General features: G+C 39.9%; 1 protein-coding gene across 6 annotated transcripts in view; it reads left to right on the forward strand.

Moving 5' to 3' along the window:
* pcxb (pyruvate carboxylase b) overlaps window positions 1–15,860 on the forward strand; it is a 309,482-nt gene that overhangs the window by 55,418 nt on the left and 238,204 nt on the right. For all 6 annotated transcript variants that reach the window (XM_038731352.1, XM_038731347.1, XM_038731348.1 and 3 more), the window contains exon 10: window positions 14,026–14,144. In XM_038731352.1, coding sequence (XP_038587280.1) covers window positions 14,026–14,144 — 119 coding nt within the window. The remainder of the gene's footprint in view (window positions 1–14,025; window positions 14,145–15,860) is intronic.

The raw sequence follows: 15,860 nt of genomic DNA on the forward strand, positions 1-15,860 counted from the left end.
TACCTGTTCCAGGACCCTTGCATTGTGCATGCTGGTTCACTGGCATGGCTTACTAGGACAGTTACATTGGTAATGTAAAGTCACCCTGCGATGGACTGGCGACCTGTCCAGGGGTCCCGTCTTGCGCCCGATGTCAGCTGGGATAGGCTCCAGCCCCCCCGCGACCCTGTACGAAGGATAAGTGGTTGACGATGGATGGATGGATGTAAAGTCAAAATGTCTGCTGTGGAAAAGGTCTATAGGAGATCTGTTGTTTGATATGATCGGAGTGGCAAAACTCATTTCTTAAACATTCCTGGATTTGGAGTTCTGAGGCAAATGTCTTCAAATGTCTTCAAATGTCTTTTTGAATATTGTTTCTTTTTGGTCGGATTTCATGGGGGATTTGACAAGAAGATTAGATTATATAAGGACATTTCATAATGGATTCTGCTAAAATCATCTCAACCCAGTCCACTGTGGTAACTAGTGACAATTAGTCAGTTTATCTATCTAATAATAGCAATATCTATTGATTTGATTATTTAAAGTTCGCTAAATTTTGCTAACTTTAGCTGCCATAAGCTACTTGTCATAACAGAACGAGTTGGACTGTAGCGGCAAAACCCTCGAGTACATAGTTTCAGTACAATTTCAGTTCTTATGAATTGAGTTTTTCCACTTATTTTATTTGTACATAGTCTTGCTTTTAATTCCCAGTGTCATTATCATAATCTGCACAGTTTAGTGTTTGTAATCCTTTCAGCGTGTGTGTTAAGGGTACCTGCAGTGTAAAAGAGATGTAGGTTTCAGAATCAGATTAGTGTAATACGTTTATATGTAACTTCACACTGCAGGACAGCCATGGTAGTACTTTACCCCAGCAAAATTGGTCATACACAGTGATACCAGCATGATGTGGTATGATGAAAAAAATGTTGCAAATCTCATAGTGCACAACAACAGTCAAACATACCCAGCAGGTGTCTGGTGTGGAATGAAACTCAACTAGAAAGGTTCTTTCAGATCAGTCGCACCGCTCATTTAGAAATGGAGGGGTGGCAGATTGAGCTGTTGGATGAGCAGTAGATTGAGGGATAGAGGCTGAAACGAGCGGAGACAAAGATGGAGGGAAGGCTTGTGCAGTCAAGTGGCAGCGAATCTGAAAGGCACTTATAAAACGTTACGGTCTCGTATATCGCAGAAGTCGGAGAGATGAGGAAGGTGGGAATGAAATATGGACGATAGATAGTTGGTAGAAGTTTTGAAGCTGTAAAAATGAACTGTCCTTTTTTAGTTGTCTTGCTTTGATTAGGTTCCTTACAAATAAAATACATAAAACAAAATATAATGGCACCTTACTTTTGAATTTTTTCCTCCCAAGCATTAAGAAAACTTTTTATTTTTGACTCTGTTGCGGGGATAAGAAACAAACGTGTCGAAGTCGGCTGTCAATGACATTTCATGAAAGGCCGCAGACATGAGATTTTTTGCAGGAAACCGAAGTGGACGCATAAAGGTTACGGGGCCAAGGAGGTAAGGGAAAAATGGAGAAAATAAAACAATATGTGGCATAAGTTGTGGGAACCAACCTCACATACTCGCACCGTATAGCATTTATTTTATGGTGTCATAAAATGTGACAGTTTGGGTTGCCTTGCTGACAGCGAATCAGCCCACAGAAACTTTCTCTGAAGCGTGCAGCGTTATTTTGGGATGAGTCTTCCTTTCTGTCTCTGCCCCTTCAGTACAAATAAAATTATGACTGCGCTTTGCACCTTGATGTCTTTTTTATTTATTTATTTTTTTTATTTAATTGATTGAAAACATCAGATTTTATGAGCCCACATTGCTGTGTCCACTCAAGCACTGTAAATTCCTATTAGGTGTCTTCTGTGGCTGTATTGATTTAAAATCTGTCTGTATTGCCTTTCTTCTCCCCCTCCATCTCTCTAGCTTCTGTGTATGCACTTTATTGCTTCCAGACTATGAACAACTCCCATTACACTGCTGGCTGATGGCCTTACAGCTTCCATTTGGTTCACAGGATCTCTTAGTAATGTGAGAAAAATCGACAGATCAATACATTTTTTTTTTTTGTATCCATCATTGTCATGAAACAGTTTGTATCTGCAGAATGGCAGATTATAAATAATGCAGGTGTTAATGCCTATATACACTTTTTGTTTGATGCGCTATGCCAGTTTATTTTGATGGTCTATAGCAGCCATATTGAAAGTAGCCTGATTAGCTCTTTGATCCGCTTTTGTCTTGTGTTCTTCTTGCCTAAAGTGTAGAGTGATGCATTTATACCTTAACTAACTATTATATATTTTGGATAAAAAAATAAAAATAAAACCAGGTTAATAGACAGACTGTGAATATGCCAAGTTTAAGTTGTTGAGGAGATCCATGTCTCAAGTCAGATTAGTTAATATAAAACACAACATCCCTCGTACAACAATGACAATCATCCGACAGTCTTCTCCCTAAATTCTTTCACCCCGTACCATCTGCATGGATGAAATTATGAATATCCAGCAAAATGCTTTACAGTGTGAGCAAATGGGAACTTGCCCTTCTATGCCTGTACACTGTGGCCCTTTAGTACATTAAATGAATAAAATATGGGAGACACGCAGTGGGTTATTAAGACTTAAATGGCAAAATGTTTTAAATCCATTCTCTAGACTGCACACCATGCTTGAAATATCACCTGAGAATTGTAGCTCTTTCTCTAACAGTCTCATTATGTCTGAATCTATAAACATTTATTTAGTGGACACCTATGTCTTAATCGCAGAAAAGCCATTACTTGAAGCCTGTGATGTTTCATGTTCCATGTCTGAAAAGGGCTATTGTTGCTCCACAATGTCTGTCTACAGTTTAGTGACATGAGTAGCGTATATAATGTACAGTATGTGTGCAGCTTTAAACCTTTTAACCCTGCTGCTTCTGGTGGCCCTTCCTTTCATCACTCTTGCATCACACTTTCAATTTTATTTATTTTTTTCATCCCCAGGCCTGTTGCTAACACCATGTCAAGTTCTCTTGCTCTAAAGCTACAGGTCCTGGGATTGTCCTTATAGCTCTTCTAGATCATTCTCTATTTATCTCAATTTCTTTCTCCATCTTTTGCTCCATTCTTTTGTCTGTTAGTCATCTAGCCATCTGCTCCATTCACCATCTACCTTCCCTCATCTCTTTTTTTTCTCCTTTTTTTTTCTCTATCCCATCCATGCACCGCTCTAATGCCATCTGTCCATCTGTGACCTAGTCTCTCTTGACACCCTTTCAGATTTTTAAAAGATTCAATTTCCTTCGATATTTTAGGTGAAAAGACGTATTTTCTGAAGGCTTGACAAATGTAGAAGGGAGAAGGGGGGGCAGGGGGGGAGCAAAGGACAACTATCACATGCGGAGAGATGGCAGTGGGGAAAAATAACGTTTTTGACTTGTAGCCATGCAGAGGAAGAGAGGAAAAAAGATGAAGGGGGGAAAAAGCAAAGGGAGGGATCAGAGACCAGTGAACAGAGGGAGGGTGCACGTGAAATGAATGGCTCTCACTTCAGAAAGAACTGGTTTATTTGTAGAATACAGCTTATGACTTTATGGGTCTGATGGGAGTCGCCATTTTTGCAAGGTACCATGTACATCCTTATCTACCACTGAATAAACATGCAGGGTTATGGATGGTGGTTTGTATTACGGTGGTGTAACTAAAGATGAATCCCTCGACGTGAAGGACCCGGGTCCTACCTGTGTTGGCATTCAACCCATTCAAGTGTCCTTGAGAATAACATGAAGTCACCACAAGTGTTAGCCTGACCCTCCAGTCAATGGAGAAACGAAACTGCGCTTGTGGAGGTAATCTAAAGCTTTTTGTGCTATGACATTTTGTCAGAATAAATACCTTGAAAGTCGATCCCATAGCTATTACCTATAGCTTAGTCATTTATTTTTATTAGCTGTGCTAGTGGCATGATTCAAGGGATGACAATATTGTAATTCAGATGATCCGTCGGTTCAGACTGAAATAACTCAAACTGTCAGATGCTTTACCATGCAAGTTGTAAAGGTCATGTATGCCTTTGGCGATGCCCTGACATTTCCTCTGCTACTACTGAGGTTGACATTCTTACCAAATTTCATTAATCTAATGGTTACCTTAAAACAAACACGTTCATGCCCCATCAGGATAAACTGAACCATTCTTTGATTACACGCTAGACAGACTCAGAATTTAAGGCCACAGTTTCAAACATATTTTTACCAAAACATAGCTGTTCTGCTCCCAAATTGAGGACATGTTAGTTTATATAATTACTGAGGACCACACTCAGCAGAACCTCTTGAGTAAAACCCCTCCCATGAGAATGGTAATAAAGATCAATTTATTGTTGTATCGGTCTCATTCAGACATGCGAAAGCCTTTGTATCCTTCATACTTGATACCTGGAGTATGTTCGTTTTCCCGTTAGAAATTTGACGAAACAATTTGTCCTCTTTATGTACAGAAAATTGCTTGGCATAAAAACGAAGTTGCAAATATGTAGAACCAGGATATGGGGAGGGAGGTAGGATGGCCTGAATGTTAATTACAGAGGCAGAGGGTAGAAGAAGTGAGAGTATGGACAGGCATGATTGAAGGAGAAAAAGAAATAAGTGATGGATTTAAAGCCTGGAGAAAAGCTGGGATGAAAGGATGAATATGTGGATTGGTAAATGGATGGAGGGATTCTGGTCAAGCGTCTTTCCATTACAGCTGGGATGAATATGAACGTGTGGGTGCATATGGGACTGTGTGTGAGTGTGTTTGTGTGCGTGGGCGTACACATGATTGTGTTCATTATGCTCATGAGTTTTGTGTGCCTTTAGGCCTGTACGTGGGGTGTGTGTGTGTGTGTGTGTGCTCGGGTGGGTGAGCACTGCTGCTTTGGCAGCTCCCAGCAGCAAAAGGATTAGAGGTGGCACCGCTGAAATGAAGCTGATCTATATTTGTGTGTGTGATTCTGTGGTCGTATCAGCGATGAATCGGATGAGAGTTGTGAGAGTCTGAAAGGGAATTGGATCAGATTACAGAAAATCTTGGCTCCAGATTAACGCCGATCCCAACGAGAGAGGAAAGAAAAGATAGAACAGCGCTGCAGTTAAAGGGAAGAAGCAGTGGCGATGTTTAGACGAGAGGAGGGAAGAGTGAGGTGTACAGTAGGATCTAGTTATGTAATAACTGCAGGGACTGTGTGCCTCTAAAGTTGCTGTGTGGGGCACCTTTTAACCCACTTTCCTTTTTCAGATTGTGATACTGCTGTGTTTAATACAAAAAGGAAAAACAAAGAATCTGAAGTCTGTGTGGATGCCATGAACTCTGCTGCTGTCATAAAGATGGTAGCACTCGTTCCCTTTCCCCCCTCCCCGATTGTGTGTAGCTATCCCTTGGGCTTTACTGAAAATTAAGATGTAGTGATTTTCCCCCAGCTCCCTTTCCCCATCTGGGGTGTACTCACTCCACCCCTTGGCAATGCCAGAAGCCTTGCCTTAGTGTATTTTTGTGCGTGGTGTAAAGCAACCCAGCAAGTTCCCTAAAGGACAGATTTAAGTCTGTCTCTTTCAATGTAAATAGGTCATGTGAGTATTGTATAGTATTAATTGTTGCTGTAATCATAACTTAGATTTTGGATAACAATGGAGATCTGTGGGCTAGAGGTGGTATTAACGAATTATTTACTTGAACTAACTTTTTTGAGTAAATTGTACTTGTCAGAGTAGTTTTAATGCATCATACTTTTACTCTTACTTCAGTAGATTTGATACATTCATCGTGCCATTCGTTTTATTTATTCATTCATGGTCTGTTAAAAGGCATGTGGTCAGTTGGTCCCAAGTCATAGTCACGCCTCCACACGACTCTGTTCAGAGCAGAAAAATGGCTGAAGCTAGAGCATGGTAGTACAGCTTTCAAATTGTGCCAGCGGCTAATATTTACACACAGAAATTTTGTGCACAGTACAGCTGGGTCTGGCTGTGAACCCAGTACATCAAAGATCCGTGCTGACAGTTCAGTTAATGCTAAAATGTTTAATAATAATAATTAGCTACACACAGTATATCATGCTTCAAAACTACTCCTACTTTCTGCCATAATGTAAATATTCAAGCTAACAGTGTGACTACTCTTATTTCGTGTGGATGTGACTGATATGTTTCATCCACAGATGATCTTCCTCAGGTAAAAGTAAAGAAGTGAACACACCTGTATTTAATAGGCAATAAATTATGAAACATAGCATTATCTCCTAATATGATTTTGTTTTCCAAAGCATAATTTAATATAGGAGAAGAAAAAATATTGTCTATTTTTAAACAATCTTTACTTATTGGCATACTTAACAGACAATAATATTAATGTAGTGTTTTGTAATCACACTTGAGAGCTACAGGCTGGGAATATTGTCCTGTTGTATATGTGGCAGGTTATCTAATCAGGAGATGATCACTTGTATGTATTTGTGATAAAAATTGTAAGTGTATGTTGGCTTCTTTACATCTACCTGATGAAAACCACCAGTAGCTGAAATAATTCCAGTCACAGCCACAAATAAAAGACAGTGGTTTTAAATGTTGTACTCTAACTCAAGTAGTTATTTTGCTTTTACTTGACTACTTGTTTTGCAAAGTAGCAGTACTTTTTACTTTGAGTATAGTTTTTGGCTACTCTACCCACCTTTGTCTGTGGCACAGAGGAATAAGCTAAATCAGGCTTTGACTTCAAAAGCAATACTTAGTAGGATCAAGCCCTTGCTAGTTTTGTTCTTTTCTTAGGATGTGTTGTCAATGAGAGAACTACAGAACTTACCTTTTTAATAGCATAACACAACACTATAATTTCCTATTTCACTTTGTTGTAGCAAACCTTATAAAAATCGAAATTTCATTTTAAATGACAAAATAGTGTGAAAGAACAGCACAGGACAAACCCCATATTAATTAATTTCTTAGCTCCCTCACATAAAGGCACAAATCTCTCTTTAGTCAGTGTCCCCACAAGTATTCTTAAACCTGTTTGTCTGCATATGTGTGAATCAGAGTTCGCAATAGCTGTGTCTTCAAAACAATCATTTAAAGCCATGGTGTCACTCTGAATTTCACTCTGCAGTAAGCTGACGAGCTGTACACACACACACACACACACACACACACACACACACACACACACACGTGCGCACACACTAAAGCACACACTAATGTGACCAGACATAGCCATTTAACAGGTCAGTACCATCGATTGTACGATTGATTTGTTTTGTTCCCTCTGCTAGTGATGCACATCACACATAAAGCTGAAGAGCATGTACCACATTACTCTGGATGCCCCAGGACATTTCATGACCCAGCACGCACTGCTTCCTGGCTGGTGGATGGGGGGCATTGAGGGACATGGCTTTGTATGGGGTGTGAGGTTTTTGGGAAAATTTTTACTGATTTCAAAGCAGTTTTGTGGGCTCAGTTTGAAATGAAAGTCTGTTGCGGGGGGGGGGGGGGGGGGGGATCTTGAAAGCCTCTCTAGTCCTTCTCTCCATGACTAATCCAAGGCAGGTCTCTACGTAGTAACTTGTTTCTGTACTTTGAGTTCAAAGACACAAAGCATTTTTATGCTTGGCACCAACTCATTTGCTACGTGTCCTTGCAGAAATGAAACTGATGTAAGGCCCTCAAATAAAGATGAGGCTCGACACAGAATTAATACATAATCTAATGTCTTGCAGACTTCATCGGAGCTAACATGACCCAGGATAAAACCAGTGTTCTAATTATCTGTAATGCAGTGCACCTGTGTGCATCTTGATGCAGGAAACTCCACCTCTTGGGGATAGGAAAATTTTGTCTTTTAAAAGGAGTATTTTATGGTGCATAAAAGCAAGATGCTTCATGTTTTATTATGAAATAAGTGGGGATAGACCAACGTGTCATCTATGAAATGCGTTTACCTGATGTGTCTTTATTCTGCACCCTCAACACAGCTATGGACTCGCATGTCATTCAGTCACCAGTACAGAGACGTCAAAGGTAATCACAAAATGCTGAATCAACGATATTCTGTAAAGCCAAAAGGGATCACTTTGGTTATGTTCCCACACTTATAAGAGTCAGTGCAGCTTTAGTCCCAAACATCATTCTGCTTAGGCAAAGGAGATACAGATTAGACTATGTGCAGTGCCAGCAGAAAACATGACTACGCGCACACAAATTACTTGTGCAAACAAAAGGACCCACATGGCAGAGCACTTCTCAGCTGCCATCTTAAATCTTTTCAGGGTTACAGAGGACAAATGTAAAGTAGCCCTCAGCAATGAACTTGCTGCACCAAAATGCACTCTGTCCCTTTGCTTTCACACAAACGTATTAAGTGTGGAAATTATATTTTCCTAGGGACTGCTAACATTAGAATAATGCAAACATGACACATTCTCCTGAGCCTGTTTTTCTTTGTTAGTCTCAGTGCAAAGACGACAAAGTATGAGATTATTCCGTAGTTTAAGTCACGGTTTGGATAATTTAAAGTTACGATTAAATTAATTTAAAAATGCGCTACTTAGGTTCTGACTTAGCCGCCCATCTCTCTGTAGTTACCGCTCAGTAGTCTTGTTCAAAGTCCTGCCCACAGCACCATCTGTACGAATGAGCTAAGATCTGTTACAACTCTAAAAGGAACAAAAAAGATATCAAATTGGCAGGTCCAGAGGTGTAGAAAGAGTACCAGGAAAGGCCTTCTATTATTACCTAACAAACATGCACTAACATTTTTAGCATTAAAATAAAGCCACAAACATGCTGTTCCATGTCACATCAGACACACTGTCTGTCCCACCTCAGAGGTGCTCAGACTCTGTAGGCCGCTGGGGTAAACTAAAGCTACGGAGTCATCTTGAGACTCTACTTGCATTGTGATAATTATCCTCCTGGAAGTATGTGGCCATCTTGTTAAACTATTTCACATCTCTACTTTACTCCGTCTTGTTTAACGGATTTCACCAGACATTTTTTCACTATTGTGCACTCTTTGAGTGTCACAGTGAGGCGCTGTGGAGCAAGGGGGAAATTTGAACTTTTACATCCTGTAACAACATTACATGCAAATGATTTCAAGCTAAAGTGCTTAGAGCGAGAGAGAGAGAAACCAAGGAAAGTGACAGTCCCATCATTGAAGCTCTCGGCTATTCTTCTCCTCCCTGATTACTCCATCTAATCCACTCCTTTCTCCCTGTACATCTTTGTCCTCTTTCTGTCCACTCCCACTTGATTCCTTGTCTCTGTTGTCATTTGATCCATCCATCAGTCCTTTCTTTACCCCATCACTTCCTCCTGTCTATACTCACCCATTTTTCTCCGACTACTCATGAATTGTTCTTAATGCTTTTTGTTTCACTCCCTTGCTCTCACTGTCTTACAGTACCAGCTATCTGTCTCTGTCACTTCCTATTCAAAGCTATACACCAGTGTACATTCATCTGGGCTGGGGATCGTTTAAGCTCAATCACACACACACTGTGAGCAGCAGCAGGGAGCAACATGTGTGAATGTACATTATACTTAAAACACTGTTAAGTGTGTGTGGTAGCACGCGTGCATTTTGCACCCCAGTGACCTCTCCTTGTGCTAGTACAGCCCATTGACTTCGCTGTCAGACCTTATAAAACAGCGACCACTCAATCTGTTACTGGCTGGTACTTCACTCACTGACTCAGCGGTGTGAGCGAGACAGAGTGCGTGCAATGTGGAGTGACACATATTGGGGGGGGGGTGGGTGGGTGGGTGTGTGTGTGTGTGTGTGTGTAGTAGAATTTGTGTGCGCTTCAAGTCTGGAGGGTGGAGGTGTGTGTGAATTTTGTGTCAAGTGTCGTCTGTCTTTCACTGTTACAGTTTATCAATGAGGCCTTAGGTTCTAGCTGCATGTATTTGTCATCACATGCTGTACACGCGCACACAAAAGTGCAATGAAAAATTTGGCTGAGAAGGTTACGAGAAAGGTGACTCGGGCTGAAAATTAGCATTTTGTAGCCTAGCTGTAAGCATGTACTGTCTCAGTGTACGTACTGGGTGTACTATATATAATACATTATTACACATAACATACGGATTTGCACTTCTTGTGAGATTGTGTTTTCTGAATCTCTACTGTCGTCTCTTGGGGTTACTGGTTCTGTTTTTAATCAATTAACAGACGGGTACTAAGAGCTCTGCACAGGTGGCACGCACACACATTTTAATTGTTTAATTTCCCCCAGACTTGATTTCATGTCAGCTAATGGAACAAAACCACAGCACTCTTGAGCATGTAGGTGTTTTGTGGTGTTAGGTTTCATGTGTTGCTGTGCCTTCCAATGTCCCAGTATGTCTGTGTGAATTTTCTACGCGCGTGTGTGAGAAAACCCTTTAATGAGTCTCAGGTAAATCCTGTGAGGAGCTACAGATTCCATAAATGGGCCTAATCTCTCTGCAGAGAAAACTTAGCTGACTTGAATGTGTCTGAATATTTTGACACAGATGATGTTTTGAAGGTTGCAGTGAATATTAATACATGTGTTGCATGTGGGTGTGTGTGCTGTGCTCCTTATCTGTGTCTAACTTCCTCTTGATGAGTGTTTCTTCACAGCAAACTTAATTATTCTTGTTACTGGCTAAATAAGAGGCTAATAAGCTCTGAGCAGGTGATGTTTTATTCAGTTTGAAACATTTGTTAAAATACTGGCGTGTTATGCATGATGGGTTCTTCATTGTAACGGCATCTCCAAAACATGTTTGAGCTTTTCTTTAGCTGCCAAATTCTAATACCTGTAGTTTTAGCTTGGGGCCTTCTTTGTCTCTGCAATCCATCCCCCTCTTCCTCTGCCCATTTGATTGTCTTGACATTTATGCTCGCCAAATGTTGGAAATCAAAGCAATCCTGAAGGCACTAAACATGCATTTTTTCGCTTGAAGACAGGATGGAGGGTACTGATTTAGAACATTGATTTCCTTTTCTTGGATTGTTCACATCTGTGCCTTCTGGGAAAATTAGTTTTGCTATTTTACAGCTTGTGTGTTTGGTCATTTGATTGCTTTCAGCCCTCTAATTTCATTCTGATGTTTGGCTGTTTGTTTTTTCAGTGTTCCCTTCACCTAAAATGTGGTACATTTCGTAATATGGTAAAGTGTGATCATAGGAATAATCAGTGATGTGGCTGGATCTGATCTGAGGAACTTAGAATAAGATGTTGTGATTGGTTAAATTGGTAAAAATGGTTGGAACACCAATCGAATTGCTTTGCCCAAATCATCTGTATAATTCATGTAAACCCGCCTAGTCTCACAATAATAATAATAATAAACTTTATTTATATACCATTTCTATAGCAATTACCCTCTGCTTGCAGCTCCCACTGGGCAAAATTAAGCAGAGACAACCCAAAGTAGAGCTTTGAAGGATGAGTATGAAAAGTGCTGCTGTTGGTGTGCTAACATGCTGATTCCCCTCACAATTATCACAGGTTGGCTCTGAATGGGAGTATGTTCAACTTAAAAAAACAACCAAAAAAACCCTCCCAGTCCATTCAGGATGATGCGGTCTTAGCAAATCATACTAATTACACTACATGATTATGTTTAAAAAAAGATTTAAAAATATCATTTAGTCAAATTCCACCAAAACATTGCATAGAGAGAAACTTTGTGTGATGAAAAATCAAACTGTAATGGCCATAATAAGTTAAAATGGACATTACAATCTAAATGGAAATGTATCATGTATACAACCGAAAGGAAGTTACTGAGTTGAAAAGAAAACATGTCTGAAGAGGTGAGGAGAGTTTGGATAATACCTTGTTGTTGTCTGGTTAATGAAGATTAAGAAATAAAACTAGCCAATGAATAGTTAAAAAGGTACACAAATCAGTACATTGCTTTTTAAATGCTACATTTGCACACCTCAGAGGTAACATCTGACAAATTACATAATTTCTGTTCCAAGAAGAGAGAAACATCTTTTGGCAGACTAAGTGGAAGTTGTACATCAAAGTTGTGGTTTGTACCTTCTTTATTTTTTTTTTTGTTTTATTTAGAAGCTGAATACCATCACTTGTATAGTAATGATCCACGTGCCTGTTAGTGTTGTCATGATAGTGGATTTTCTGACTTACCACGGAGGGAAAATTAACTCAACATTGATTAAATAACTGAATATAATTACTGAATTATCTTAACATATCTTGGTAAGTAAAGTTAACTGTATGTTCAGTAGAACAGCATCAGTTAATTTACTTCTGACATTAGTTGAAGTATTTCCTATCAACTGAAACTCTGTCTGAGATTCCTCAGATGTGACAGCTCTGAGGGCGATTAGCTTAGTTTTGAGAATTATAAATGTCTTAGGCAAACAGCAGGACAGTTATCTTATCAACAACATTTTACAGGGCCATCTTGTTTAATACTTTAGTGATGAAAGGGGAGACGTCTCACACCCCTGCAGATTCTTTATAGAGGATGGCGTGTCAGTCCTGCAGGTGCTTTGCTCTTTTGTTAGCACTGCTCTGTACAGTCACTTTATTCTGGGCTTGCTTTGGATCCTTTACCAGCATCCAATTACAAGTACAAGAGGACTAGCCAATCACAGCACAGTAGGGCGGGGCTTGTCGAAAATGGCAGGGGAAGAAAAACGCGCTTCTAAGGAGTGAACGAAGGAAGCGCTTTGAGTGACCATAAATGAATATATCAAACTGTTTTATTAATATTTTATAGTCTATGTATTAAAAAATCAATATTTCTGACAACACTAGTGCCTGTACAGTAAGTGATTTCAAGTGCTGTGCTTTGCTGTTGAGTTTTTGACATCTCTTTTGAGTCAGCGTTACTTCCTTGTGGTCCGTTGAACTTGTGGCCCCAATGCATTACATCTGCCACCATATTGTGTACCAAACGGCTCCAACGCACACTGCTATGTTTACTGTTCAGTATATCGCATCCAAGTCTTGTGCAAGGCCATTTTCATTATTTATCAAAGACCATGCTCTTTAACTGTCCTTAACCAAGTTGCAAATATGTTGACAGTGAACGTTTATATACATACCTTCAGTAGGAGCATACTGTGTTTGCAGATATGAGCATGGAAGGTCACCTTGATCCATAATTTTTGTTAGCACATTATTTTGGACAGTGTAGTGTTGTTTCAAACTGAACAAGGATGTGGTGCACTTAGCGGAAATGACGATCGCAACATTTGATCCTGCTTCTTCTCTTCTTTTTATTTGCCTCTTGTCACCGGGCGGATCATTATCACCCTCCAAAATATTTGTTGGCTTGCTTGCTCACTTGACTTCAATTCAAAAACCTTTATTGCCTATCACATAATTATAATTGTCTTGGGGTTAGGAGCTCACAACTTAAAAACATAAAATGACATTAAAACACAAACCATTCATAAAAGCAGGTGTGCAAAACTGCATTGATAAATGGTGTCAGCCTATTAGGCCTTGTTCAAAATGGATATTGCAGTGGGATTGAGTGTGTTTTTGGTCTGTCGATCTGTTCAAGATAAATGTTTTCTTATGTGTTATAAAAATATGTCCCAAAAGTCTAATTTGTATGCAGACGGGGCTAAACTGTCACTCTGCAAACATTAAATACAACCCTATATCTATTGTGTGCTGGTTATTTGTGAATATTTAAGGCCCAGTTGAAAGGTAGAGGAGGAAATGGTCTTTTATAATGATGAACTTTCAATAAAACACCTTTTTGATTGATAATCTAATTGTTGCTTTACAGGAAAATAATGAATGTCCTCCTGTGTCAATACAAATAAACATGAAGCTTATTCTTTCCTGATTTTATGTAGTCAAATTTTTTATGGGGAGTGCAGAATAGCTTTTTGTGCTTCTAGTTTCATTGCTCATTAAAGATGAGTGAGTGCTCCTCGAGTGTTTACACAACTAACGTCATTACTAGTAACCTAAGTTCAGAGCTATAAAATTGCTTTCTTGCTATATTTTTTATTTTTTATTTTTTCTGATGCAGGTGGGCTACGAGAATGCAGGGACAGTGGAGTTCCTGGTGGACAAACATGGAAAACACTACTTCATTGAGGTCAACTCTCGACTCCAGGTTGAACACACGGTCACTGAAGAAATTACTGAGTAAGTTGCAGATGTTTACGTGTGCGGATGGGTTTAGGCAGCTTGTCATTTTGTGTGTGTTTGGTATAGTCTGTCAACAGAAAGGTGTGCAGCTTCAAGCTTAGATGAAGAGAGCCAGAACAGGTGGAATGAGAAGAGCCGAAAGATGAGGTCAGAGAGAGGGCGAGAGAGACAATAGGAATGAAGGGGAGAGGTGAGAAAGAGGATAATGAAAGATATAAATAGCATTCCGGTCCACTGATGATCTGTGAGATTTGCTCGGCGGAAACAACACAGATGGGTCTCAAACTAATACACACACACACAAGACAGAAAAACAGGGTATATTGGCTATTCAGTCACACACAGACCCGTAAATCTTTGTTCAGCGCAGATGTGTGTACACACAGAAAACTACAATTACATTAATTTACACTATTTCCTGCATAATATGGTCAATTAATTAGGCTGACAGACTAACAAATGAGTTAAACTAATACAGGAAGTTATGGGCAGGGGGAGATGTGCATGGGAACAAGATGATTTCACCTGTACCAATGGCAACAGGACTGACAACCTTGTAAGCTGTACTCTCACTGTCTTGATCAGTCGCTTCACTCTTGTTTGGCTTCTTTCATCCCTTCTATCTATCAGTCTTTGCATAAAAGTAAAAAACAAAACAAATACGCTGTTTGATCAACTTGCTATATTTGTATTTTACCACAGTGAGCTAAATCAGCTCTTGATGAGTGGGGGGGGGGAAGCCCATCAGTAAACATTGAAGTCTGGGTGATCAAGCAACCACCAGTCAACAAAAAAGTCTGTTTTTTTTTTTTCCAAACCATGAATTTGTGTTATTCTGAGTAAAAGTACAGTATGACATATTCAGCATCAATAAAAAAACTATTCACAATTTAGGTAGTTTTCTTTCTGGGGCTGCAGTTTTCCATCTATTTCTGATTTAAATGAGGACGTACACCTGCCAATTGTTTGCCAATTTAGTTTAAAAATGTGTGTGCGCTCACCCAGTTGCTATATGCTTGGTCTGGACTCAGGTGGCAGTAGTACCTCACTGTGCCCTGGGCACTCACTGAGCTCTGTTAAAGAGACGTGTTATTAACTAAATTGTGGATGGATTAAATCCTCTTGATACTCTTAGTGCACCCACACAGCTCGCTTAACTTGTCTGAACGTCCAAGGATTGTGTGACCCTCTTGCCTTGTAGCTTTGTTTTTCCTGTTATGGTCGGACCTGTTTCACCTTGATGAGTCGATGAAGCACCTTGAAATTAAATTCCCAGCATACCTCCGCCCAACTTTTAGGGCCCATGTCCACCAAATTGTGTTTTTTCTGACACCAGTGTCTATTTTCACTTCATTGCAATGGGTGTGCTGCGATTTTCCAAGCTGGTAAAAACGCCAGGAGCGTGACGAGGTGCTGAGGTTTTTTTTCCAGTCGCCAAGAGTTGAAAAATGTTCACCTTTGGGGAAAACGCTGTGCTCGTCAATGTCACTTTTTACTCAGCTGTCCAATCACAGTAGAGGAGGGGTGAGCTCCCATTGCAATGAACTGAAAATGGACGCTGGCGTCAGAAAACAACGCTTTGGTGGACACGGGGCCTAAGATGCATCGCGATGCGGACATGGACGATTCTGACTTGATTAACAGTTGTCAAAAAATCAATTTGTTTATGTTGGTTGACAACGTATTGTTGAGGGAATGCAAAAGGCGAATGAA

Source organism: Micropterus salmoides, unplaced genomic scaffold (assembly GCF_014851395.1).
Source record: "Micropterus salmoides isolate LMB-PRFRI ecotype aquatic unplaced genomic scaffold, ASM1485139v1 Ms_hic_scaffold_2, whole genome shotgun sequence".
NCBI classification, from domain to species: domain Eukaryota; kingdom Metazoa; phylum Chordata; class Actinopteri; order Centrarchiformes; family Centrarchidae; genus Micropterus; species Micropterus salmoides.